This window comes from Canis lupus, chromosome 24 (genome assembly GCF_048164855.1).
Source record: "Canis lupus baileyi chromosome 24, mCanLup2.hap1, whole genome shotgun sequence".
NCBI classification, from domain to species: Eukaryota; Metazoa; Chordata; class Mammalia; order Carnivora; family Canidae; genus Canis; species Canis lupus.
In genome coordinates this window covers 46,294,417-46,320,179 of record NC_132861.1, presented here as the reverse complement: position 1 = coordinate 46,320,179, position 25,763 = coordinate 46,294,417, and the positions used below count along the sequence as shown (strand labels likewise).

Genomic DNA, 25,763 nt, shown 5'->3' with positions numbered 1-25,763 from the left:
AGAGTGAGTGAACACAGCCAGCGATGGGATGGGATTGGGGGTGGGCTTCATGGAGGAGGCGGCATTTGAACTAGCACACGGGTGGGATGTAGCCAAGCAGTAGGGAAAGGGAAGGGGCTTGGAGCATTAGGGAGACCTGCCTTTGGTGGGAGGCAGTGATTTCTTTGATGACTCCTGTATGGCACCATGACTTCAATGGAAAAGGCAGAAAAGCATTCTGGTCAGAAGTGGTACATGTGGAATGATAGGAGGAAAAGGGAATTTCTAGAAAAGGGACTATTTTTAACCAGGCACATGAGACTATCAGGGAAGTGCTTTCGTTTTAGAGATGCCAGGAAGTAATCTACTGTAAAATTTGAATTCATGATTCCTTGGAAACCGAAGAGCTTTTTACAAGATTTATGTAATGAACTGAGGTCCCCCTGCCACCCTTCCCCCAAGGAAATCTAGAGAATACACAACAGCCCAGCCTTCTTTCTCAACTTCACCAGGATTCCCTACGGTGATGTGAGTGCTTTAAATCCATGCTCTACATTCATGTACTTTAAGGGACTAATGTTTTTGAAAGTAACTTTTTTTTTCCCCTCGTTACATAAGTGACACATTTATTGTAGAAACAATTTTAAGCACGCGAATAAAAAACAGGAAAGTTCCCTGAGAATCCGACTAACTGCAAGTACTGTGAAATGTTTTCGTGAACCTTCTTGCAGTCCTCTTTCCAATGTGTGTGTGTGCCTGAAGTTCTGTGTACAGAAGTCTATTTATAAACAAAATAAGATCACGCTACCATCCAGTTTGGGACTCTGCTTTTCCATTCAATATATTACAGACAGCTTTCCAGATTATTAGATATTTTCTAAATCGTTTTTAATGATATTCCGCTTCAAAGGTATGTCCTAATTTAAAATAGTCGATCTCCTGTTATTGGACAGTTAGGTTGCTCCCAATGTTTCGCTATTTTTAATTTATTAAACTCTTTATTAACTCTAATAAAAAAAGAATATAAGTTCTTATGGCCATTTTTTTCACACAGATTCTTACAGTTTATTAGCCTGTATTCCTGGAAATAGACTCTCTTTGCCAGAGAATATGAACATTTGTAGGTTTATGATACGGGTTGCCAGGCTGCCCCCCAGAAAGGTTGTACCAATTCACACTCCCACCCCCAGAGGCAAATGATAGTTTCCAAGTCTTGGCTAACACTGGCTGTTCATTTTTAAAACTCTTTGATTGCTGCATATCTGATATGTTTTTGAAACATCTGCTTTCTCTTGATGAGAGCATCCACTTATTTGGTGCTAATTTGTACACCGTGGTCACCAGTTCCCTGACTAGAGTCCTTGAAAAAGAAATAGCAAAAGTAGTCAAAACCTTTGAATTTCTGGGGGAAAAGGCATATCTGTGAACATTATATGGGCAGCAGAAGACCTGAACCAGGCAGTAGGTCTGATGGCACATCTTGTTCTCATCCCTAACAACTTTTTAAAGTGATCTCTCTCCAGCAAACACATATGAGCCCTTTCCTGAGACTCGAAATCCTTAACCTTACTCCTGGTGACTCAACAAAGAACGTTCTTTCTACTAGATGTTAAGGGTGCGGTGGATTGATTTCAGCAGAAAATGAAAAGCTACCGTGCGCCTTACTTCTCGTTATGGAAAATACTTTTCTAAAGTCCGATTATTTGCAATTCTCAAGGAATAATCTGTGACCAATTTCTAATTATTAATTTTGTTAATGACATGCCATTCCTACAAGTACTTTGTTTATGAATGGACATCTTTCTCATTTCATACCTATACGATTTTGCTACATTTGGTTAATGATTAAGGCAATAAATTCTCCATTACAACAGTGAATGTATTCTAGTGCTAAATGTAGGCTTCCTAAGTGGTAATGATACTAATAAAAATTCCTATTTGTATGGTACACTATACTTACTATATATAGGACTAAATTAGATCTAACTATATAGTTTATAAGGTAATTTAAAATAACTAAATTTAAGTGGAAGGAGGAGGGCTAGTCATTCCTCCACAGTTTGAGTTTCAACTTAAGAGTGTGTAAACCCCCATGGCCACAACCTAAAATGTAAATTATGTGTACTGAGGCAACTCCCTAATTATTCTAGATTTCAGCCTCAATATATCTTGAAAATAGCAGTATTCTTCTTTAGATCCCTTTATCCAGGATGTTCCTATTAGTCAAAAGCCCTGATATCACACAGAGCCAAAATTCTTGGACCCTATATGTCCCAGGCTCCTGTTAAGAATATTGCAAAGAAATCCACAGCCCAAATCTCTCATTTCCCACAGTTCCAGATAAAGACACAAGTGTTACAGCTTCTTATCCATGAGTTATTTTGGGGAGCCAGTTTTTAGAAACACATTTCTATCAAGGCCATACGATTGTGTCTCATAATTGAAGACATGGCTAGGATTTGTCCCAGCCTTTAAAGGCCACTATAAAGACACATCAACCATCAGAATGCTTGGGAAAATCCCATGTTTCATGAGCCAAGCAACATCATCCAGGCTGCCTCTCACATCTGGAAGTCGAGCAAAGCTTGGCCACCTATTTTTGATTCCGAAAATGTCATTGAGCGCAGCAATGTCAGTCTAGCAAGTAAGCCAGCTTCCCATGATCACTGAAACCTAACCAGTGCTGGCCCAGCTCCTTAAATCAGACAAAGGTTCATATGCATCTCTTCGCCCCTCTGAGCTTTTCCCTATCTAACCCACACTGTAACGACTGTCCACCATAGCAACCATATCAAAGAAGAAACTCAAAATACTCCTCACTTTACCAAAACAGTGAATCCAGCTTAAGTGGATTTTTTTTTGACTCATCAAAACAAGTCACAGCTACCTCCCCCAAGCTTGAGGTAGCAACCCCAAAAGCCTGCTCACTCTCAAAAAGGTCAGTTAAAGAAATATCTTCACTGGCCAAAGAGCAAGATGAAACACCAAAGGAATGCCGATGCCACCTTCAATAACTAGAAGAAGGATTGGAACCAAGGATGAGTCAATGTAACGCCTACCAACTATTGAGTAACTACCTTACTATTTCCTGATGCCTCCTGGATGTACTGGGTGCCGGGGATGCAAAGATAAATAACATCCTCATAGCTTCCCCTCGTCAAATCTTAGTTTCACTAGGAAGAGAAACAATGCAAGTGCGTGATAACAGGGAGGACTAACAGAGCAGGACCAGGAGCTCTCAGGGTAACTCAGCTTTCATCCAGGGCAGCCACAGGCTGGACTGTACACTAACTCCACCAGCAACAAATGACCAGCGAAGTACTGGGGAGCCACTGAAGATGATAGATGTGTGGGATCAGACGTGTCCAAGGAAAACTAACCCGGCAGCAATCCTTAGGGCACACTGAAGGAGAAAACAAGACATCGTGGAAAGGAAGACTGTTAAGGGAACACAGCCACTGGACTCTAAATCAGAGTAGAAGCTTGTGACATCTGGGGACAGCTTACAACACCAACTGCAGAGTTTGTGTCATCCCCGCTCAGGCTCAAAAATTCAGTCGAAGGGCTCAGAACTCACTGAGCTGTCACGCTCACAGTTATGGCTTTATTCCATGAAAGGCTACAGACTTCAATCAGCCAAGGGAAAGGATGCGTGGACAGAGTCCAGAAAAGTTCCAGTTGGAATTCCAGTTGTCATCGCCCAGCGGAGCTATGGACAGTGCTCACTCTTCCTGGCCAGCAGTGTGTCACAGCCAGGAAAACTCACCTGAGACTTGGGGTGCAGCGTTTTCTTTGAGGCTCAATCACCTAGAATGAGTTGGCCACCCAGTCTTCAGCCCCTCTGGAGGCTGAGCTATGATCACCCGGCCCAAAGCCCCCACCTTATCTGTTCCCCGGTCTCCAAGTCAGCAAAGACACTCTTCTGATTTATCAGATACCATCCCAGGGGCTTAGAGATCACCTCTCAGGAGCCCAAGACAGAGGCTAAATAAACCTCTCTTTGGATAAGATCAATTCTTTACCACAAAGAGCTAAACTGATTGTTTTTAACTTATTTCCATAATATTTACAACTCCACACGTAACGATTTATCTTCATGTTCAAAACGAAAGAAAGGACTCCACCTCCACCTCACCAGTAAAATACTTCCAAACCCCCAACAGAATAATCTCCTTTTGGAAGTCTTGCAGAAAACTCCATCCATCAGGTATGGATTTCCGGGTTTCTTGGAGCTGCACTGGAGTGAGAGAGGCACATTTTGTCTTTTTCCTACTTTCTCCCTGAATTTGGGGGGTTCAGTTAACCTTGAGGCAGTAGCCCCCTGTGGATTGACTGTTGGGGCTGCCTACCTAGTTTAAATGTGTTGATTTTCAAAGCAACTAAAAAGTCTTTAGAGAGTGACAAAAATAACCTACTGTCTTTATGGCTGTAGAAGATACAGGTGATTTAATTAAAAGCTATCAAGCACCGGTTTCTAGATGTTTCCAATATATGTAAGGATTATCCTCTTACTACCAAAACAACAACAAAAAATCCAAGTCATTTTCCTACTAGATTTAAAAATATAAATGTGTCTTCACATTTGAGAGCCTGGTGACATACCATGTGACCCTAAAAAACACTTAGAATAAGTGAATAGAAATTTGCACTTCCTTTGTCCCACAGAACATAGCATACTTACTAGCACAGACTTCAAAAATCTGCCATAAGCCAGCTGTGTGATCTTGGGCTTGTCATTTTAACCCTCTGGCTCAGCTGCTTTTTCTGTAAAAGAAAAGTGTTGGATGAGATCGTTTCTAAATTTCCTCTGGTTCTCCCTATTCTTCCTCAGAATAAGATAACATTTTGTAAATATAAATGAAGGTTCCTAAAGCAGAGGATAAATAAGAATCCCCTGTGTTTCCAATATTTACCTTTTATAGTCCAAAGGAAGAAATAAACAATGTTTAGGTTAAGTATACAAAATAACTGAATATTTTTCAAAATATACTATGAATTTCTTAGCAAATCCTATGGAGCACCTACCATGTACTAATCAGGTGTGTGTGTGTGTGTGTGTGTGTGTGTATATATATATATATATATATATATATATATATATATATATGAAATATTGATCTATACTTTGTGAATGATCCTGAACAAATGTTCGTTAAATGGAGATCTTACTAATAGCCTGATAAGCACCAAATATGACAGGAAAGAGAATGTGCGGGATTTAGCTTAAAGTTATATGCCTTCAGAACTCAGTGACTTTCTAAACCGATTTTATAATTAGGAGGATATTTTTAGCTTCTTTTTCAATTGGAAGGTTTTATTATGCTCATCTTAATATACGTAATTTCGCTTGAGTATTTTCTGATTTAAAAAAAAAATGAATCTTTTCCCCTTGGTGGAGCAAAGTGTGAAAGTAACAGCTTCCAACTTAGTGTTACATCAAATTTAAGGGCTGGTGAAACCGTCCTAAGAGATAGGTCCTAGTGATTGGCCACACTGTGCTCCAGCTTGCGCCCGGATGAAAGATGAGTAAGACACCAGGTGCCCACCCTGGAGGAGCCCATGGCTTAGTGTAAGGATGGCCCTATTCACAAAGAATTACAGTGCCAGGTAATGCTGCCCATTACTCAGGGGATGGCACCTGGGGAGGGAGGGGCAGGAGTGAGGACTACCAGGGGAGCAGAGGGAATAGCACTTGAAAGCCCAGAGCCTGGAAAACTGTGGTGAAGCTAAAGCCTCAGAGGAGCCAGCTAGGGCAGTGGCCCCAAGGAAGCAGGCATGGAGCCAGATGCTGGTGAAGAGCCTGGTACAGTGCCCGGGGGCTGGTGGTGATGGGACAGCAATGCAGGAATTTAAGCGGGGAAGCAGACCCGTAATTTAGAAAGGAGACAGAGAGAAGGATGGACTGGGGAGAGGTCCAAATGCAGAGGGGCAGGGGTGCTGCTTTGAAGGATCCAGGGGGCTCAGTGAGGCACTGATGAGTGGGGTGAAGGAAGAAGGTTGGGGCCAGCTCTCCGGCTCTGCCCTATCTCCTGCCTGGCTGTTGGGGACAGTGGGGACATGTGAGCACACTAGAATGTGCGGGAGGCATCCAGGCAGGCAGGGCCAGAGAGCAGATGAAAATGCGGAGTTCCAGGGAGGGTTGTGTGGGATATGCAGAATGGGTTGAGGAAGGAAGGCCTCTGGCTTGGAAAAAGAGAAGACCAGGTGGTTGCCTTGCAAAGAATCAGAGGCCTTCAGAGCAAGACATCAGACCCGTCCAATGTGGCCCTAGAGGGGACCAAGAGTGAAGTGGCGGCTTTAGGCATTGGGACTGGGGCAACTGGAGTACGGTTTCCCAGAGTCAGAGCTGTGGGAGGGCCCGCGGGGTTCTCCGGCTACTACAAGCCTCCCCTCAAGCTGCTTTCCTCCCTCCCGCCTCCCACCGCACCCCAGCTCCCCCGTTACCACGACCTGGGTGTTGGGGATGGCTGGCCAAGGGACCCCACAGAGCCAACCAACTACCCAGTAACTAAGGCCTTCCCACCAGAAGGATCTGCAGCCCCAAAGGAGGAATCTGTGAACTTAAGCGCCCGGTGGTGAAACGTGCGGGGCAAGGTGCGGGGGGAGGGTTTCCACCGCTCTCACCCCGCTCTGCAGGCGCTGGCCCCGCTGTCACCGGGGCCCATGGGGGGGGGGCGGCAGGCTGGCCTCGGCGAAGGACACCGAGGAAAGTCCCCCCAGATTGCCTTGCCAGGCCGATGAGGGCTCACGTTCCGCTCGGGCCCATTACCCGTTTCTGCCGACTTTGGGGGTCAGAAGTGGACTGAACTAGCTAACACGGGGTGCGGGCCGCCAGGCTCAATGGGACCAGGCGGGGGAAACCGGGGGGAAGTTTGGGGCGCTTTGATTCTCCTCTTCCGGCTCCCACACACCCAGCGCCGGCCACCGGGACCTCTGGGTGCCCGAGGGCGGCGAGACCCGCAGGGGAGACGCGCGCCGCCCCCCCCCCCCGCCCCTCCATAGTCTCGGCCAGGAGCTGGGGTGCAGGGTTCCCCTAGGACCGCAGGCTCTACCTCGGGGCCCCTCGGACAGAGGCCCCCCCGCCCCCCAGGTGAGGACGCGCTCCGCCAGGCTGGGCCCCAGCAGCAGAGGCGGGGGTGGGGTGGGGTGGGGTGTCCCGGGGCGGGGCGGGGCGGGGATGCGCCCGTGGGCGGGGCGGCAGTCCGAGGGGCGCGGGGCTCGGGGGCACGTGGCCGGTACCTTCCGAGCTCGAGCCTGGGGCCCCTCCCCGCACCGGTCCGCGGGCCGCTGTCCCAGGGCCGGGCGCGGCCGCGGCGGGGTGCAGGGCGCGGGGGCCCGCAGCGCCCGGGGTCCGGGTGGCGCCCAGTCCGGGCTCCCGGCCTCGCCCCCGCCGCGCGCGCCCTCCCGCCTCCCCGTTGCCGTGGCAACCGGAGCCTCCAGGCGCGCGCCCGCCCGCGGGAGCGCCCGGCAGCGGCGGCGGCGGCGGCGGCGGCGGCGGCAGCTCCGGCTCCAGCCGCGCGCGCTGCGACCCGGTCCCGGAGCCCGCCCGTGGCCCGTGGCCCGTGGCCCGCCGCCCGCCGCCCGTCGCCCGCGGCCCGGCTCCCGCCCCCACGCGGCCCGCGACCCGGCCCCAGCGCCCGCGCGCCGCCGGCCCCCATGGAGCTGCTGGCCGCAGCCTTCAGTGCCGCCTGCGCCGTGGACCACGACAGCTCCACCTCGGACAGCGACGCGCGCGACTCGGCGGCGGGACACCTGCCGGGCAGGTGAGGGCGGGCGGCCGGGCGACCTCCGCGACCCCCGCGCGCCGCGGCCCCGGCCCCGGCCCCCCCCGCGGCGCGGGTCGTGCAGCCGGAGCGCCCGGGGCGGGGGTGCGCCCTGCTCGGCCGCCGCGGGTCCCGGCCCCGGGCTCCCCCCCCCCCCCCGGCGGGCCTGGGGCGCGAGCTCGGATGCGGGGCGGGGGCGGGGGCGGGGGGCTGGGCTCGGGCGGGCCGTCGGGGCGGCCGGGCGGCGCCGCGGGGAGCCGAGGGCGCGCCAAGTTTCCGACGCCTGCCCGCGAGCTCCCGGGCTCCGAAAACATGAAGGCTTGGGGCGGGCTGGCGTGGGCATGAATCACCGGGTCGCACCCGCTGCGGCGACGAGAAGGGCCTGGGCGGGGGCGGGGGCGGGGGCGGGGGCGCGGGGCCGGGCCGTCCGGGGAGGGTCCGGCGGGCCTGGGCCACCTGTGCCGATGCCCCCGCCGGCGGCCGACGAGTGTCGTTGCTTGGAAATGACCGGCCCTGCCCCTCCTTGCTCTTGGCAGCGAGTCGTCCTCCACCCCGGGAAATGGGGCCACGCCCGAGGAGTGCCCGGCGCTGGCCGACAGCCCCACCACGCTCACCGAGGCCCTGCAGATGATCCACCCCATCCCCGCCGACTCCTGGAGAAACCTCATCGAACAAATAGGTGGGTGTCCCCGGCGGCGGCGGCGCTTCAGCGCGGACCCGGCGGTCCCCCTGCTCCCGAGGTCGTTGCGCTTCCGGGAGCACAGGTATCTGATGTGGCTAAGGAACGTTTTGGGACATATTTGGCTCGAAGTGGCTCCGTAGGTGAGACTGTCACATTTCAATAGTGATGCATAATTGGGCTGCTGCAAATGGATTTCTGTCCGGCTCTGGGAAGAGATGTAGCCGCCCAGCCCTCCGCTGGGGGAGGGCCCGCTGTCCCCTTGTCATCTCAGGGGTGAGGTGCTGCTGGGCCTTGCAGGAGACAGTGCTGCCCGGACCTGGCCTGGCAGGGGCCTGGGGGAAACCTGGAATGACATCAAAGCTTGAGAAAGGCTTCTGCAGAGACCCCGCTCAGGAGGAGGAGGCCTGGGGGACTTTGCACAGTGGAAGGAAGGGCAAAGTAGAGAGGGGGGGCGGTCCCAGAGGCCCCTGGGTCAGGAAGGCAAGCCTGGTGGTTTCACCTGCTTTTCCAGGAACGAGGCCCCAGGTGTGGGGCACGGCCTGTGTGCGTCTGGCTTATGCACAGCTGCAGCTAGAGTACGCTGTGAATGCAGAAAGTGGATGGAGAAGGCGTCCCAGGAAGGCGAGCACTTGGATTTTAGGAGTCAGAAATTGCTAATGACAGCAAACTAGTTCCCATCACCGTCACCAGGGTTGGCAGCAAATGGTTAACGTGGGTTTCCATCGTTTGGAAAATCGTACCGGCTGCTTAGAAAATGTTTTTTTGTTCTTTGGTGTTGTCAGAGCTGCAGTTTATTCGTTCAATTAAAATTCTAGGTTCAGAAATGTCCTCTCCTAAATACATCAGCATCGTTTTCTACCACCAGCGTTCAGGCAGCTTCGGGGTGTCTGGAGTGGCAGTGGAGCTTGTGTCGCCCCAGGAGACCCTGCCTTCGGGAGACTCCCGGGGCCGGCCCACTCTTCCCTGGGAAGGGTTTTTCCAGACTGATCCCTGAGAGGAGTCGAGCCCCTGGCACAGCTGAGGGGGTGGAGTGCACCCTGCGTGCTGGGAAGCTGCTGCTGACTCCAGGAATTTTGTCACCGCCAGGCCCCCTGGGTGTCAGGCTGGCTGGTGGCCGTGATAGTGGCAGGTTTTCCTCCTTATTTGCTGGGGTGATGGAGGGGGGCCGATCTGAAAACAAAGAGGCCTCAACACCACCTCTTTCTCCCACCTCCCTGCCACACTCCCTGTCCCTTTGTAGTGAGGAAAACCAGCTCTGCCCTGGCAGACGCTGGAGAGACCTTGACTTCCACCCTCTCGAAAGGGATCTTCTGTGGCTAAAATCAGCGTCATAACTGGGAAGGACGTGGAGTGCAGGCGGAGAGCTCCATGCCTCCTCTCACAGAGGGCTAGGCTCTCGTCAGCAATCCCGGGCATGTGGAGACAGCTCTCCTGGAGGCAGCTGGTCCTGTTAGGCTAGTGGCACAGGCTTCAAGCTGAGAGCCAGGGGCCCTGAGCTCTGGTGCACACCCATGCTGGCCCTGGTTCCCCATGTGGCGAAGCATAGGGACTGACGTGGAGTCTTTTCTACCCCCTCCAGTAAGTGCTGGTGTAACTGGTGAATATCTTTTTCCGGCTCCTGGGCTGGATCCATAGTAGTGGCTCACCAGCTGTGATGGATGGATGGCAGCACGAGCTATCAGCACCTTCTCACTTCCCTCGTTGTGGACGTGGGGCCTGTGCTAAGCAGAGTCCTACAACAGCCCCACCTGCTTTCAGCTCTAGGAACGAAGTGAAGCCTTTGCCAGGTTATCAGGAAAGGACTGATTCCGCAAGTCACAGTAGAATTAAGCGGGGAGGAAAGTGGAAACCATGTATGGGCATTTTGTAGACGGCTGTGGTAGGTCCTGCAGTGCCTCCCACTGAGGCCGGAACAGAGTTCCTCCAGGATTGTGCACGACACGGCACACAACCGTCGTTACAGATCACAAACCCTGCATGTGGCCACTGTCGTTGTCTCTGAGCTAATAAATGCTTGACGCATACAAGGTGCTCACTAAAAAATAAATGAACCCCCCGCCCCTTAGAAGCTTGTATTTGAATGATTCAAAGAAAAAAAAAAAAACAATTCTCTTTAGAAAGTGAGATTTTGAATGACTCCAGGGCTTTGGCAAGAGGAGCCAGGAATTTACCCCTTTTGCAGGGCAGCACAGCCAGCCTGGTACAAAACATTTTAAGTGGGAAAGATGGGAACTGGGTCTTGTATATCTGCATGAATATACTATACCAGGTGCAAGATTTTACTGGTAAAAGTTAATTTTCATATAAAGTTGTGCTTGCTGAATGTATAAAATATGAGATAGGAAAACATATTAATAGAACAATGAGTATAGACATTTAATTAGTTAACATGTAGCTCCTCAGGTAAGACTACACTATTAATCTGAATTTTAAGACCAATAAAAATAAACGGGCTATGAAAAATGGTTACACAGTGTGTCAGATAACTCTTTGTAGTCACAGTAATTCCAGGAAAACTGGTGTTTAAATTCATATTCTAAATTCTTCAGAAAGAGGTATTCGGAAACTACTTGTCTTGGGAGTCTTTGGCTAAAAGTAACAGAATGTCCAGCCAAAAAAAAAAAAAAAGAGAGAGAGAGAGAGAGCTTAAACAATGGCAGTATTTTTTTTTCATTCAGAGGTAGAAAATTCTGGAATTGGTTTAATCAGCCAAGCAGTTACCCACCAGCTCCTTTCCCTCCATCATTCTCAGCATTTGCACTTCATGTCACAAAATGGCTGCCACAGCTCCAGGCATCACAGACAGACACATGTAAAAGCAAAAAAAGAAAAGTTTTTCTTTAAGTGTCTCCTGAGGAGGGACGTCTTTTGGGGAAGCCCCCTCTCTCTCTCTTTTTTTAAGTAGGCTTCACAGTGGGGCTCGAACTCATAATCCTGAGATCAAGACCTGAGCTAAGATCAAGAACCCGATGCCTAACCGACTGGAAAGCACTTCTGAAAGATGTAAAATGTCCCCTTACTCTCCTTAGCCAGGCTGTGTCATGTTCATGCCTAGACCCACCACTGGCAAGAAGGAGGGAAATATCACTGTAGGGTTTGGTTTTCTTTTTCCCCCAAGCGCTTTTGTTAAATTTATTTCCTGGCTTTTGGTATAGACGTGAGCAATGTGTACACTTTGAACCTAGAGATTAGGGCTGAGTGCTTTCTGTAGAGTTATAGGGCAGACGAGGCCAGATTTTAAGGGAAATTTACATTGGAGGTGGACATTTATTTCTAATCTTAAGCCTAATTTCTGTGATTTTTCTCTTGTGAAGGGAGTCCCTAAGGCCAGCCATTATGCTACTGAGAGCTCTCATTATACTTGAGAGCTCTCTAAAGAATATTTTCTTTTTTGTTTGTTTTGTTTTTTTAGAGAAAGTTTTTATTTTTAAAAAAATGTTTAAAAATTCTGATTAGCATACAGTGTAAATATTAGTTGCAGGTGTACAACATAGTGTCACAGTGGGTTTTGGTCAGCCAACATTTTCCCACTTCCCCGAGCGCGGAATGGGTCAGCACCCAAACAAAACCCCTCCCCTGCCAGCTGGGAACACGGGGTGTGAGGGGATAGAGGAGAGGCAGCCAACAGTGTCTACCACAATGTGATTTCAGAATTAATATTTTCAACCCAGCTACCCACAATGCTGATATTTTTGTCTCTTTTCACCATATGTATCACACTGAGATGCTGGAGATAGTAGTTATCCATGATGTGCCGACGATAGCATGTATAAGACATATTTTTGAACCTTCAAAAAGATGCCAAATTGGTTAGATGCTTCGGTGAGGCTTAGAAACTGCATTTTTGTTTCTAAAGTAGGCTCCACACCCGGTATGGGGCTTGAACTCGCGACCCTGAGATCAAGACTCGGATGCTCTGCAGACTGAGCCACCCAGGCGCCCTCAAAGCCGCTTTTTGAAAAGGTGTCCGATTCAGTGACTGTTTGAGTACCCGCTAGGTGGGAGGCTCATTCACATTTTGAAAATCGAATCCAAGTCAACTCGAGGAAACTTGGTTTCGTTTAAACCCCTGTAAACACCGCGCGCCAGAATCACGGGAGACGAGTCGGTTCAAAGCGCAACAGTTAGGTCTCAGGCTCCCGACTGAACCCGGTTACGCAGTGACGTGAAGGAGATCTTCAGTCTTCATAGATCTTCAGTCCGGATTACATTTAACAGAGACTCGGGGCTTTTCTTCCTTCCTTTGTCAGATCACCTTCATTTATATTCTGCTGGAATGGAGCTCGGCAAAATCACAGCATCTTAATTTTTTAAAGTAAATGCTCCGCTTACCATAGAGGCTTCGTAATCCAGCGTTACGGAGCATGGGAGGCGAGCTCAGGAGTCCCACGGGGCGGACTTACTGGGTTTCCGTGTATGAATATAATTTACCCAGCCGCGTTCAGGACTTCAAAGTTAGTCTGCTCTCCTTCCTTCCTTTGTTTCCTGTTTAGATATATTTAACTATTAGATAAGAAAGGAATAATAGGGTTTGTACTGCATCCTAAGAGAAAGTGCTTTACAAGTGGTACGTTTATCCCAATTAGAATTCTCCTGGGAAAATCATCTTTGTTTTATAGGTGGACTATCAAGGGGCCCCTGACTGCAGGCCGGACCGGAATGTTCGGCTGGCTGCCTCCCGGCCCTCCCCACCTGGATGCCCCTCAGGTGCACCTGGATCTCTCCGCTGCCCCCCATCCCTCAGCTGTACCCTCCTCCTGGGCTCCTTGTCTCCTTGACTGGGGCCACCAGACCCTGTTGCCATGCTGGTCACCTGGCTCTCACTCGTGACCCAGCACCAGGCAGACACCAGGACCCGTCTTGTGCCTTAATACTGTTTCCTGAACCAGGCACGTGGCTCCATCCCGCACCACCACATGCAGTTTGGGCCTCCGTCATCACCCCCTTGGGGAATTAACACAGCATCTCTCTTCCTCTCCACACTCATCCGAAGATGGAGACCGGAGCTGCTTGCTTGAGGTCTCTCGGGGCCTCTTTCTTGCCCACGGGATACTTTGCCGCCTCCATGGCATGGCCGGCAGACATGACCTTAGGGGCCTGACCCCCTCTCCACCCAGTCCCCACCTCCCCTCCTTCTGGGCCGAGACCCCCTCCCCCCTTCCTCCCACCTTGTCCCTGAAGCTTTTCTGCTGGGAAGAGACAGTCCCTCCACCTGGTAGCCAGGATGTCTGAAATCAGGGTTTTCCCTCCGGAGATGCTACATTTGTACTGATTCATATGTACCCCCAAATCTCCTTGGAGACTTAAAATGCATTTATTTTAAGTACAATTGGTCAGGGAAGTAAGCCTGAAACTGTAAAAGCAAAAAAAAAAAAAAAAAAAAAAAAAAGAATGTTCCCCTTTTGAATCCTAAGGCTGATGAAATATCAGTTTCTCCTTCAAAATGAGAATCTACAACTATTCCCATTTCACAAATGAACATGCTCAAGTTTTAATATTGAAGCACTTAAGGCTAGGGAAAGCATCCTGTTGGGATGTTGAAACATAATTGGGGCATTTCCATCAACTGTGCCCCTTGGTTATCAACACATCAAGTTCTAGACTCGAGCTGTCTGCCAAGTATGTGTGGGGAAAGCCACATATTTGTGTGACCAGATTTTTAATGTGTTCAGGGATCTCTTTATTTTTTTGGGGGGAAAAATCTTCCATATGCCGATCATCCCCAAGAAATGAAGACGGTGGCAGTTCCTTGGGCCGGGGAGAGCCCTCTGGGGAGGAAGGCTTTCCTTCCGTTCTCCTAGGCACCGCCCCTGCCCTCGGTGAGAGTACCACGTCTTGACCTAGTGATTTGGAAAGCCGTGCCTCTGAAATCTGTCCCTTTTTCTTCAAATCAAATTTGATTTTGTTTTGATTTCAGGGCTCCTGTATCAGGAATACCGAGATAAATCCACGCTCCAAGAAATTGAAACCAGGAGGCAGCAGGATGCAGAGATACACACCAATGCCCATGGCTCCCCGGCCAGCGAGGAGACCCCAGAAGAGGAGGAGGACGAGGAGGAGGAGGAGGACGAGCCGGCAAGCCCGCCCGAGAGGAAGGCTCTGCCCCAGATCTGCCTCCTCAGTAACCCCCACTCGAGATTTAACCTCTGGCAGGACCTGCCCGAGATCCAGAGCAGCGGGGTGCTGGAAATCCTCCAGCCCGAGGAGATCAAGCTGCAGGAGGTAAAGGGCTGCCCAGGGGTGGGAGCTCCGTGCAGAACGGACAGGTGGTTCCATGCACTTGGGGAGGCCTCCTCCATGAGGGGTCCCCCTGCCCCGCGGGCTCACCAGAACGCTTCCTGGTGGGTTTAGCCATCCAGAACATGCAGGGAAATGCATGTTGTTTCACAGGCACCAAAAACAAAACAGAACAAACAAACCAGCCTCGTTTGCTTCTAGGAGAGCTCAGCCCAGTGCTGGGCGTGCGCAGCGGAGCTGTTTCATCGGGGAGCAAGGTGGCATCCTTTGGGTGCCTGAGGTTGTCGGGTGTTCCCGGGGCGCACGGGAGGGAGCTCGGGGGCCATCTGTGGCCCACTTCCACCACTTTGCTCCGGAGGCCCTTGAACCCAAGGGTGAGCGGACCGGTGCGGAAATCCAGGGCCTTCCTGTCCTGCTGCACCACATAGATGGTCCAGGCACACCTTGCACATCAGCTAGGCTGAGGCAAAAGCGCCAGGCGGCCTAAGGGTTTATTGCTGGCAGGGAGGGAGGATCCACGAAGGAGTCACAGTAACGGAAGTGCGTAGCTGGGACATCGGCGTGTTCCTTCCAGTTGGGCAAAGATCACTCGGGAGTAGAGAGAAAGCCCGCGATCTAGAGATGGGAGCACAGTGATCAGCAGTAAGGGGAGAGGACGGTGGGGAGGGACGTGCAGTGTGTGGTCACCACGAGATTTCAAAAGTGGCGAGAGAGGGGGAAAGGAGGAGATTGGGTTCAGTCCACAGTCCTCCTCTCTGTGCTGTACCCGCACGCCCCTCCAGCCTGTCCTGGAACTGGTTCTAGCCCCGGGTGCCCTGCCCTCCCCGTCCCTCCTGCCCTGGAGTCCGCGGAAACATTTGCTCCTCTCGTTTATTTAAAAGACAAAAGTAACCTATGTGCACCGCTCGTGACTGACCGCTCGTGACCGACTGCTCATGACCAGGCTGCGCCTGCTGGGGGAAGACATGGGGAGGCTTGGTTTGTGCACAGCCACCTGGCAGGATTGAGAGGGATCCACCCAGGCCCTTGGGACTTGTGAGCAGGGATCCGGAAAGGGCTGCGTCAGGAGTGTTTAATGAAACACCTGATGTAAATCCTGTGTAGTCACCTGTTCCTGATGTGGCTTCTCCTAGTTTTGCACAAAAACCCCAGAGGAGACATAAAGAAGCCACTTGCCCCACCCCCCCCACCCCCCGGCCACTGGAAAAGAAGATGCACATGGGGGTATGTGTGGATAGATATGTCCCCTGGGGCAGGGGGAGCCCTACTCAGAGAAGCAACCACATGGAAGGTGCCAGAACACATGGAGAAATCCCCCTGCAGTTGTCCATCCCTCCTACCTCAGGATCCCCTGGCCACAGACAGGGCCACTGCTCCTAACTTTGACTTTCATATGGAAGGAATTCTATAATACTATTTTGTCTTCAGCTTCTTTCACACAGTATCACCACCACAGGGCCTTTTTCTTTAGTCCCCAGAACAAATACCAGTTTCTGGGGAAATACTTCTTTTTTACCTTGATAACTAGAGAAGTAAAGATTTTAAGTCCTTTGGAAAGCTTAGAGATAAACCCTAGTAGAACTTAAAACATGGTATAAGCCTTCTACGACATAAGCAGAGCTCAAAGCAGAGAGAGCAGGGCCTTTGTACTAAAAGAGCAAACAGTTAAAAAGCTCCCCCCCCCCAATAGCATAAAATAAGGCAGCAGAGTCCATAGCAAATGTTATCCGTTATAATGAGCGTAAATTGCTTAAATCCTCCATGGAAAGACAGAAATCCCCCAACTGATTAGAAATCTAGACCCGTTATATCGTGGGACAGAGTGGAATCTGGGATGAATTAACAAAGGGAACGACGAGTCCTTTGTATGGAGAAAGGTATCCTGGACATTGATAAAAGGTATCACTCTATTTTTGAAATGTTTTAAAAGTAAAGAAGCTACTCATTTATAGATTTTCATCATTTAAAAACTGCAGTGCCAACGTGTACGGGCCTTGTCTGGCTCCTGGCTTCTCACCCGAGGACCCACCGTGTCTATTTTCTCTCTCCTCATAGAGGATGGACCTAAGACACCATCTGGTTTGGGGGTTCAGACATTTAGGAAGACTCTTACATGCAAAATCCTTACAGACTTTTTTGAGGCTCCCCCCTTCCATTTACATTTGTTTTATCTAACAGCCGTTTGATTTTGATTTTGGTTTTTAGCGACTTAGAAACTGCAGCTTAGTTTTCATGAAGACAACTCCCTGTGCCCTGACGCTGCTGGCTTGAATCAGAGCAAAGACCGCCACAAGGGGCTCGCAGGTGGGGAGAGAAGCATGCAGGTGGCCTGGCGCAGGTGGCCTGGCACAGGTGGCCTGGAGAGCAGCCTGCTGCCCAGAGCGCTCAGCACATCCCGCACAGCTTTGCAGGGAAGCCGAGCCATTGACTCAGCAAGTGGCCACATGGAGCTTGATTGGGAGGCGCTTGAGTGAGCTGGTGGGAGACTGTGGCTGGTCAGGGTAGTGCAGTTTAAACGGTGGTGGACCGGGGTGTCCCCGTGGGTGGTACGTCCAACTCTCGGTTTTGGCTCAAGTCATGATCTCAGGGTCATGAGATCGAGCCCCACGTGGGGCTCCACGCTCAGGGTGGCATCTACTTGAGCTTCTCTCTCCGCCCCTCCTGCTTGTGTGTGAGTGCTCTCTCTCTCAAATAAATAAATCTTTAGAAAAATAAAATTAAATAAATTAAATGGGGTGGATACAGCCATGTTGCCATTCAAAAAGGCAGGACAAATTTGATAATACTCCAAGGATGTGAAGGGAGGCCATTTTCACGTAGCCCCTGAGCCTGGTTAGCAGACTTCTTGATCTCTGCTCCCATCTGCCCATCTGTTGGATGAAAAATCGTATCTTGCTTTTAACCTATCTATCCTTGATGACTTGCAAATTGGGCATATTTTCACATGTGTATTAGCTGTTTCCATTTCTCTGTCTATGTCTATGAATTGCCTGTTCTTATCCTTTGCCCTTCTTTCTATTGGGTAGTTTATATTTATTTCTCTTCCTGATGGATGGCAGCTTTTTATACATTCTGGGTTTTACATTTTTTAAATATGTTTAAAATGTTTTCTTCTGTGTAGTAGGAGAAGTGATGTAGCATGAGTTTGGATCCCAGTTCTGATACTTCTTAGCTGTGTGACCTTGGGCAAGTACTTAACCTCTCTATGCTCTTGTTTCCTTATCTGTAAAACTGGGATAATCCTAGTACCTGCATCACAGGGTTGTGAAGATAAATGAGTTAACAAGGTAAAGAGCTGGACAGACTGACATCAATTGAGCATTTAAGTGCCGCCTTGCTTTGTGGTGTCTCTTTTCACATGAAAATATCTCATCAGTTTTATAGAAAACCTGCCAGTCTCTTTCTCTTTTTTTAAAACCTGGTCTTCTGGACGTTATGTCTATGATTAGGAAGGCCATTCCTAAGAGGTTCACTTTACAATGAAAAGGTAATATTGCCAACTATTATGAGATGGCAGCCAGATAGAGTGGAATCTGTCAGAAACATGAGCAGAAGTTGCCGTACACGCTACACTATTTCTGTAGGAGTGGGACATAACATGGATATAAGCAATCTGAAAAAAAGTAATGCAGTGGACTCGAATACTTTTACTGAACTTTGTAGTCGTGGCAGCTGTGTTGCCCAATGCAGGAGCCACTGGCCACTGGTAGCTACTGAACACTTAATGTGGCTAATCCTAATGGAAACATGGTAAACGTAGAAAATACACACCAAATTTTGAGGTCTTAGTACAAATGAAAAGAAAGCAAAGGTACCATATTAATAATTTTTATATTACATGCTGACACCATATTCTGGATATGTTAGATTAAATAAACTATATTAAAATTTTCCTGTTTCTTTACCTTTTTGAATGGCTACTAAATGGTTACTAAGAAATTTAAAATTGTGTGAGACATATATTTCACAGAAATATATGCTTGAGAGAAGCAATCTTCTATTTCCCAGTATCCATAAATACCACTGAGAAGTGGTCATATATTAAGCCACAAGAAAAAGTTCAATAAATATTTACTAAAATTATATAGGTCATAATCTCTCACTAGGGTGCAGTGAAACAAGAAAATAAATTTGAACAATGTAAAAACCTCAAATCAGAAATGTTTAAAATGCTCCTAACCTTTGAGATAAGAAAATCAATCTTATATTTATAGATTACTTCAAGGATAATGAGGAAGATGCTACATTTTAAAAATATGGAATACTGCCAAAGCTGAATTTGAAGATTTTATTGATTTATTTGACACAGAGAGAGAAAGAGAGAGAGAGGGAGAGGGAGAGAAAGCGAGCACAAGTAGGGTGAAGAGCAGAGGGAGAGGGAGAAGCAGACTCCTCGCTGAGCAGGGAGCCCTGAGGGTGGGGTGGGCATGATCCCAGGATCATCCCAGGATCATGACCTGAGCCCAAGGCAGATGCTTAACCAACTAAGCCACCCAGGTGCCCCCAAAGCTGCATTTGAATAAAAATTCACAACCTTACATGCTTTAATTGTTAAATAAGGAATAAATAAAAAATTAAGCGAGCTAAGATGTCAGCTTGAGACATTCAGGGGGAAACACACACACACACACACACACACAGTCCAAAGGAAAGCAGATAGGGTAGAGATCAATAGATCCTGCGTAAAAGTCGCGATGAGATGAAGGACTTTCTAGGAAAATATAAGCTACCAAAAATTGACTCAAAAATAAAAATTTCTTAAACACCAAAATATACCAGGTAACCAAAAGAAATCTACAAAAGAGATGTTGCCCCCAGATGACTGAGTTGGGCCAAGTGGTCAAAGCACAAAGAGCCCCTGTCACTTGGAGTAGTCTAGAACACTGCTGTCCAGCAGAATTTTCTGCAGCATTGGAGATGTTCTATATTTGCATCTCCCAAAATCACCAGCCACGTGTGACAATCAAGCATTTTGTAGTATGGCTGCTGCCACTGAGGGACAGAATGGTTAATTCTATGTAATTTAAACTAACTTCCATTTTGAGAGCCATGGGTTGCTACTATATTGGTCAGGAAAGATCTAGAGCAGGGATCGTCCCTTCTTAAAGGACCAGATAGTAAATATTTTAGGTTTTGTGGGCCATACAGCCTTTAAGAACCGCTCGGCTGTCCATGGTAATGTCATAGCCGCTAATAGCATGTGAAGGGATAGACATTCCAGTTAAACTTCTTTCACGGTTATAGTTGGCCAAAAAACTGTGGGCTATGGTTTGCTGACCCATGGTCCAGAGCATGGAAAAGAGGGAAATACACAAATCATTTGGTTGAAGGTATTCTAACCAAATCTGATCAGTAGCACACACACACTTTTTTTTTTTTTTTAAAGATTTACTTATTCATGAGAGACACAGAGAAGCGCAGAGACATAGGCAGAAGGAAAAGCAGGCTCCCCGAGGTGAGCCTGATATGGGACTCCATCCCAGGAACCTGGGATCACGACCTGAACCCAAGGCAGATGCGCAATGACTGAGCCACTGAGGCATCCCTGTAGTACACACACACATTAAAACAAAATCCACCTCATTAAACACTCAGCACTCCTTTCTCTCTGTAATCAGTGGGACCAGGAGACATGAAAAAAGTCAGGATATTGAAGAGTTGAGTGTTGTGAACCAACTGGAACTAATAGCATTTCTAGGACACTCCACTCAACACCTAGCAGAGCGCGCATTATTTTTCAAGTGCACACAGAGCATTCACCAAGGCAGACCATACCACACTTTCACAAATTGAAAAGAATTCAAATCATACAAAGTATGTTCTGTAATTGTAATAGAATTAAAATAAAAATCAGTGACCTAAAGGTAACAGGAAAATCTCCAAACACTTAGAAATCGAGGGGCATGTTTCTAAGTAATCCCTGAGTCAAAGAGAAAGTCCACAGGGAAGCTGGAAATAAACTGCCCCTATTCACAGAGGACATGATGATTGTCTATATAAAAAAATCTCAAGAAATCTACCCAAAAAAACCCTCTTAAAAATAATAATAATAATACACACTAGCTTAAAAAACTTAAAATACAATACCAAGTGCTGGTGTGGTTGTGGAACAATTAGAATTCATGTACCTGGCTGGTGGGAGTACAAAATGGTTTGGCTGCTCTGAAAAAGAGTTGGTGGTTTCTTACAAGTGACACAGACCACATACAGCCCGGAGGTCCCAGTTGTGGGTGTTTACCTAGGGCAGCGTCTCAAAAGCGACAGGATGACATCTGGGGTTGGATCATTCTTTGTCAGAGGGGTGGCTCTCCTGTGCGTTGTAAGAGGTCCTTGCTACTAGATGCCAGTAAAATCCTACCCCCAGTTGTCACAACCAAAAATGAATCGAGACCTAGCTGAAGGTCCCCTGGGGAGCAAAAGTAGTTCATGGTTGAGAACTACTGCCCTATAGAAATAAAAACTTAGGTTTACACAAAAACCTGCAGGTGAATGTTTATAGTAGCTCGATTCATAATAGCCAAACACAGGGCACAAACCAAATATCCTTTAACAGATAAACTCTGGAAAGTCTGTACGATGGCGTGCTTAGTCCTAAAAAGAAGATCTATTGCTATACACCAGCTAGGTGAATGCAAAGGCATGTTGCTGAGTGAAGGAAATCAGGGAGGTTACACACCATGTCATTCCATCTGTAGGACACGCTGAACGAGACAAAGCTGCAGTGACAGAGGCCCGATCAGTGGTCATCGCCAGGGATGAGGGCGGGGAGGGTGTGACCAGAACAGGAGAGCACAGGGGGCTTTTTCAGAGTAATGGAACCCTGTGTGTCCTGGTTATGGTGTTGGTTACAAGAATCTTATACCTGTGTTAAAATTCTTAGAACTGTGCATCAAAAGTCAATTTTACCACATACTAATTTAAAAACTAAAACATAAAAGAGGGGAAAGAGGAAAAGAAACAGATTGAATGTCCTCATTCTGTTCAATCCAACAAAAGAAGCACTGCCCCCCCGCCCGCCCCAACCCCCAAAACAAAACCTAGATCTGTCTTACTGTGAATTAAAGCAAAAATTTACATAAAACATAAGAAAATCAAATCTGGAGATACATTAAAAGAATAACATACATTGAGGGGGCACCTGGGTGGCTCAGTTGGTTAAGTGTCTGCCTTCAGCTCAGGTCAAGATCTTGAGGTCCTGGGATCAAGCCCCATGTCAGGCTCCCTTGTCCCCTGGGAATGGGCTTGTCACATCCAGTGTCACCTCCTAGGACAAGCCCCTCCTGACCCCCCTGGCCAGAGCTTCATCCCATGAAACTGAGTCCTGTGAGGGCAGCGCCCCTGAGTGGGGAATCCGCTTCTCCCTCTCCCTCTGCCCACGCCTTTGTGCATACACATACTCTCTCTCTCTCTCTCTCCCAAATAAATAAATTTAAATCTTTAAAAAAGAAAAAAGAATAACATATATTGAACACATATGCATGAATGCAAAGATGGTATGAAGTTTGGGGCCAGAATGTATCCTATCAATAGGCCAGAGAAGAATACCCTGACCTTCAAAGACGTTGAAAAGGGAAATAGGACATTTATTTCCATTTAAACAAAACTCAGGATAGTTTTGGAAATTTATAAAGAACATCGTAGGTCTATATCCAAGATCACATTTAATGAAGAATTGTTGTTGGTGGCGATCAAGGCAAGACAGTGAAGCTTGCTAACACCAGTGTTGCTCTGGAAGTTCTAGCGAGTCCAGCAAAACAAGGAAAGAAATAAGAGATAAAGCATAAGCAAGGACAGTCAAAGCCACCCTTACCTGCCGATGATGGCTGCCTACTTAAAAATCCTGAGGGAATCAAAAGCACTGGATCCTTATTAGGCATTTCAGGGAAATGGCTGATTCTAAGATAAATATCCAAAACTTAGTTGTCTTTGTATGTGTGAGCAAAACTCAGGTCTCGATCAATTAGAAAAAGATGAGTATCCCAAAGAAAAATGGACAGAACAATTCCCAGGAAAATTGCAAGTGGCCGGTGATTAAATTTAAAGGGTGGGAGGGGAGAAATCAAACTCACTGGTTTAATCAAAGAAGTCCAAGTTAAAACAACATTGAGGCATTTCAAATGGCAGAGACTTTAAAATATAAATATATTTAAAACCTGGTGTTGGGCAGATTTTTCAATGAGTACTCTCAAACACACTGATAGGGAGAAAACAGCAATGTGTGTACCAGACCCTTACAAGGGTATGTTTGCACACTGTCTAGTGTTACCATTCCTAGAAATTTATCTTGAAAAATAATCAGAAATATGCACAAATACTTGTTTATAAGGATGTTGATTCCAGCAAAAATTAGGGGAAGAATGGGAGGAAGAACCCAAAATGCCCAATGATAGGGGAACTACTTAGTAAGACAGTGTACACAGGGAAAACATGTAAAATATATATATATTTTCAAAGAATGAACAAGGTGAATATTTATGACACATTAAGTTTTTAAAGGGCAGGATAGAGGGGCACCTGGATGCACTCTTGGTTTCTGCTCAGGTCTCGATTTCAGGGTTGTAGGATCCAGCTCTGTGGTGGTGGGCTCTGTGCTACACAGTCTACTTCTCCCTCTCCCTCCTCCTCTGCCCTTCTCCCTGCTTGTGCTCTCTCTCTCTCTCTCTCTGTCTCTCTCTAATAAATAAAACCTTTTTTTTAAAAAAAATTAAAAGATAGGGACACCTGGGTGGCTCAGTGGTTGAGCATCTACCTTTGGCTCAGGTCGTGGTCCCAGGGTCTTGGGATCAAGTCCCACATCGGGTTCCCTGCAGGGACCCTGCTTCTCCCTCTGTCTGTGTCTCTGCCTCTCTCTGTGTCTCTCATGAATAAATAAATAAAATCTTTTTAAAAAATTAAAAGATAAAGGCGGGATAAAGCATTCCATCTATAGTAGAATTGGCATGGAAAAATAGATTTAATAAATGACATTTTCATCATTTCTAATAGATCCAGTAAAGATATTTAAATAACTAGGATGACCTAACAATAAATACAGTCACATGCAGTAGAAAATCACAGGGGCACACAGGCCATGTGTCTTGCTCTGAGACTTTATGGTCTGACTTTTATTTTTTTTTAAGATTTTATTTGTTTGTTTTAGGGAGAGAGTGAGCAGTGGGAGGAACAGAGGGGGAGGGGGAGGGAGAAAATCTCAAGCAGACTCCATGCTGAGCACGGAGCCCCACGTGGGGCTCCATCCCACGACCCTGAGATCATGACCTGAGCCGAAATCAAGAGTCAGATGCTTAACCGACTGAGCCACCCAGATGCCCCTGGTCTGACTTTTCATATTTATTTTAAAAAGCTTAATGTGAGTTTCTATTTTGTTAATATTTGGCAAAGGAAGCAGTGAGATCTCCAGATCTTTTTTGTTCCAAATCAGTGACTTCTGCATTAGATCTTCTCATTTTTCAAGGCAAGTCAGGCAACTGGTACCACCAGCTCAATCTGTTGTTGGAACATCTTTTTCTCCTTAGCTACAAAAGCAGCAGGTTGCAATGAACTACTGTTCACACAAGGAAAATACCCCAAAATGATGGCCTTTTGGTAGGCCTATGTCTTAGTCATTGAAGAACTGGGATTTAAGAACAAAATTGTATGTTTCCCTCCTTTTCTAAGTAAAAATTAGGTAGCTGAAGTTGGAACACGTGGTCTTAGACATCAGGTAGGATTTTCTCGGTTTAGTTTCTGTTTCTTAAACTTATCCTGTAGCCCTCGATTCCCACCCTCCCGCCTGGAATGGTGTTGGGGTTGCTGTCTGAGAACACAAGAGTTTGAGAAAATAATCAGACGTACGTTCAAATTATAAGGTTTGAGAGGGAGGCAGCTGTAGAGAGGGCAGGGGCTTCCCCAGAAAGCCATGGAACGTGGAATGGTCCTGAGGGAGAGTCAAAAGCAAAGGGGAGGGACCCGAGGGGCCTCACCTCACTGGAGGAAGCATCAGTCACTGCTTGATTCTCACTAGGCCTGACGCCGGCACCCTGAGAAAGAATGGAGAACCTGGAGGGGCCGCCCAAGCATACTACGTGGAGTGGTCACTCCTGTGGCTGGCATGGCCCATGTCCCCAGCGAGCTCCAGGAACCTGTCTAGGCAAAGGGGATAGAAAAGACAGACGTGCATTGGTCCCTGATCTTGGTGAGCTGGGTGTGCACAGCTCAAAAACTGAGCAGGGAATGATATTTTGAGTATCTCCAAGGAAACCAGGTCATGCAGACACTCCCATGGGGCAGCCTGCACAGGCTGGTTCTTATTGCAGCGGGACAGCCCCAGGGTGCCCAGTCAGGACTTCCAGCGTCACCCTGCCAGGGGCAGGAAGGGAGGGGACCCAGTGGTTATCCTGTGTGGGCCTCCTAGGGGATCTATCAGGATCTATTACGATCTCAGTCTGCTCAACCTCCAAAACAGGATACATTTTTTGTTTTTTTTGTTTTTTTTACCTGTTTTCACAATGTAGAATTTTAATGTACTTTAAAAAAAACTATCCATTTTAGAAGAAAATTATGGGTTTTTAATATGATGTACTTTTTTTTTTATAAAGATTTTATTTATTTGACAGAGAGAGAGCATGCTATGGGCAGAGGGAAAGGGAGAAGCAGACTCCCGGAGGAGCAGGGAGCCCTATGCAGGACTCCGTCCTAGGACCCTGGGATCATGACCTGAGCCAAAGGCAGACCCTTAACCGACGAGCCACCCAGGCACCCTAATATGATGTACCTCTATCAAGAAATTAAATCGTGGGCAGCCTGGGTGGTTCTGTGGTTTAGCACTACCTTTGGGTGTGATCCTGGAGACCCGGGATTGAATCCCATGTCGGGCTCCCTGCATGGACCTGCTTCTCCCTCTGCCTGTGTCTGCCTCTCTGTGTTTCTCATAAATAAATAAAATCTTTAAAAAAAAAAAAAAAGATTTCAAAAAAAGAAATTAAATCGTGACTGTTATTTTGCTCACCAACCCTCATTGAACCACATACTTGTCTCTTTGGGATAAACTTTAACAATTCAACAAATGAGTCTCCAGTTAGGAGGGACAGGGACTTTGCTCCACGGTTTAAGGACGATAGCCA

The 25,763-nt window shown here is 47.8% G+C and overlaps 2 protein-coding genes across 4 annotated transcripts in view; one reads left to right on the top strand and one right to left on the bottom strand.

Annotated features, from left to right (window-relative positions):
• NEU2 (neuraminidase 2) overlaps window positions 1–7,368 on the bottom strand; it is an 84,266-nt gene extending 76,898 nt beyond the window's left edge. For all 3 annotated transcript variants that reach the window (XM_072796718.1, XM_072796719.1, XM_072796721.1), the window contains exons 1-2: window positions 7,219–7,368; window positions 4,661–4,743 (exon numbers count right to left, since the gene is read on the bottom strand). The gene's annotated coding sequence lies outside the window, so the exon portion shown is untranslated. The remainder of the gene's footprint in view (window positions 1–4,660; window positions 4,744–7,218) is intronic.
• A 213-nt stretch (window positions 7,369–7,581) lies between these two features.
• NGEF (neuronal guanine nucleotide exchange factor) overlaps window positions 7,582–25,763 on the top strand; it is a 39,315-nt gene continuing 21,133 nt past the window's right edge. Inside the window, exons 1-3 of the mRNA XM_072796717.1 lie at window positions 7,582–7,742; window positions 8,279–8,421; window positions 14,342–14,646. Of these exons, the coding sequence (XP_072652818.1) occupies window positions 7,636–7,742; window positions 8,279–8,421; window positions 14,342–14,646 (555 nt within the window). The 5' untranslated portion in view covers window positions 7,582–7,635. The remainder of the gene's footprint in view (window positions 7,743–8,278; window positions 8,422–14,341; window positions 14,647–25,763) is intronic.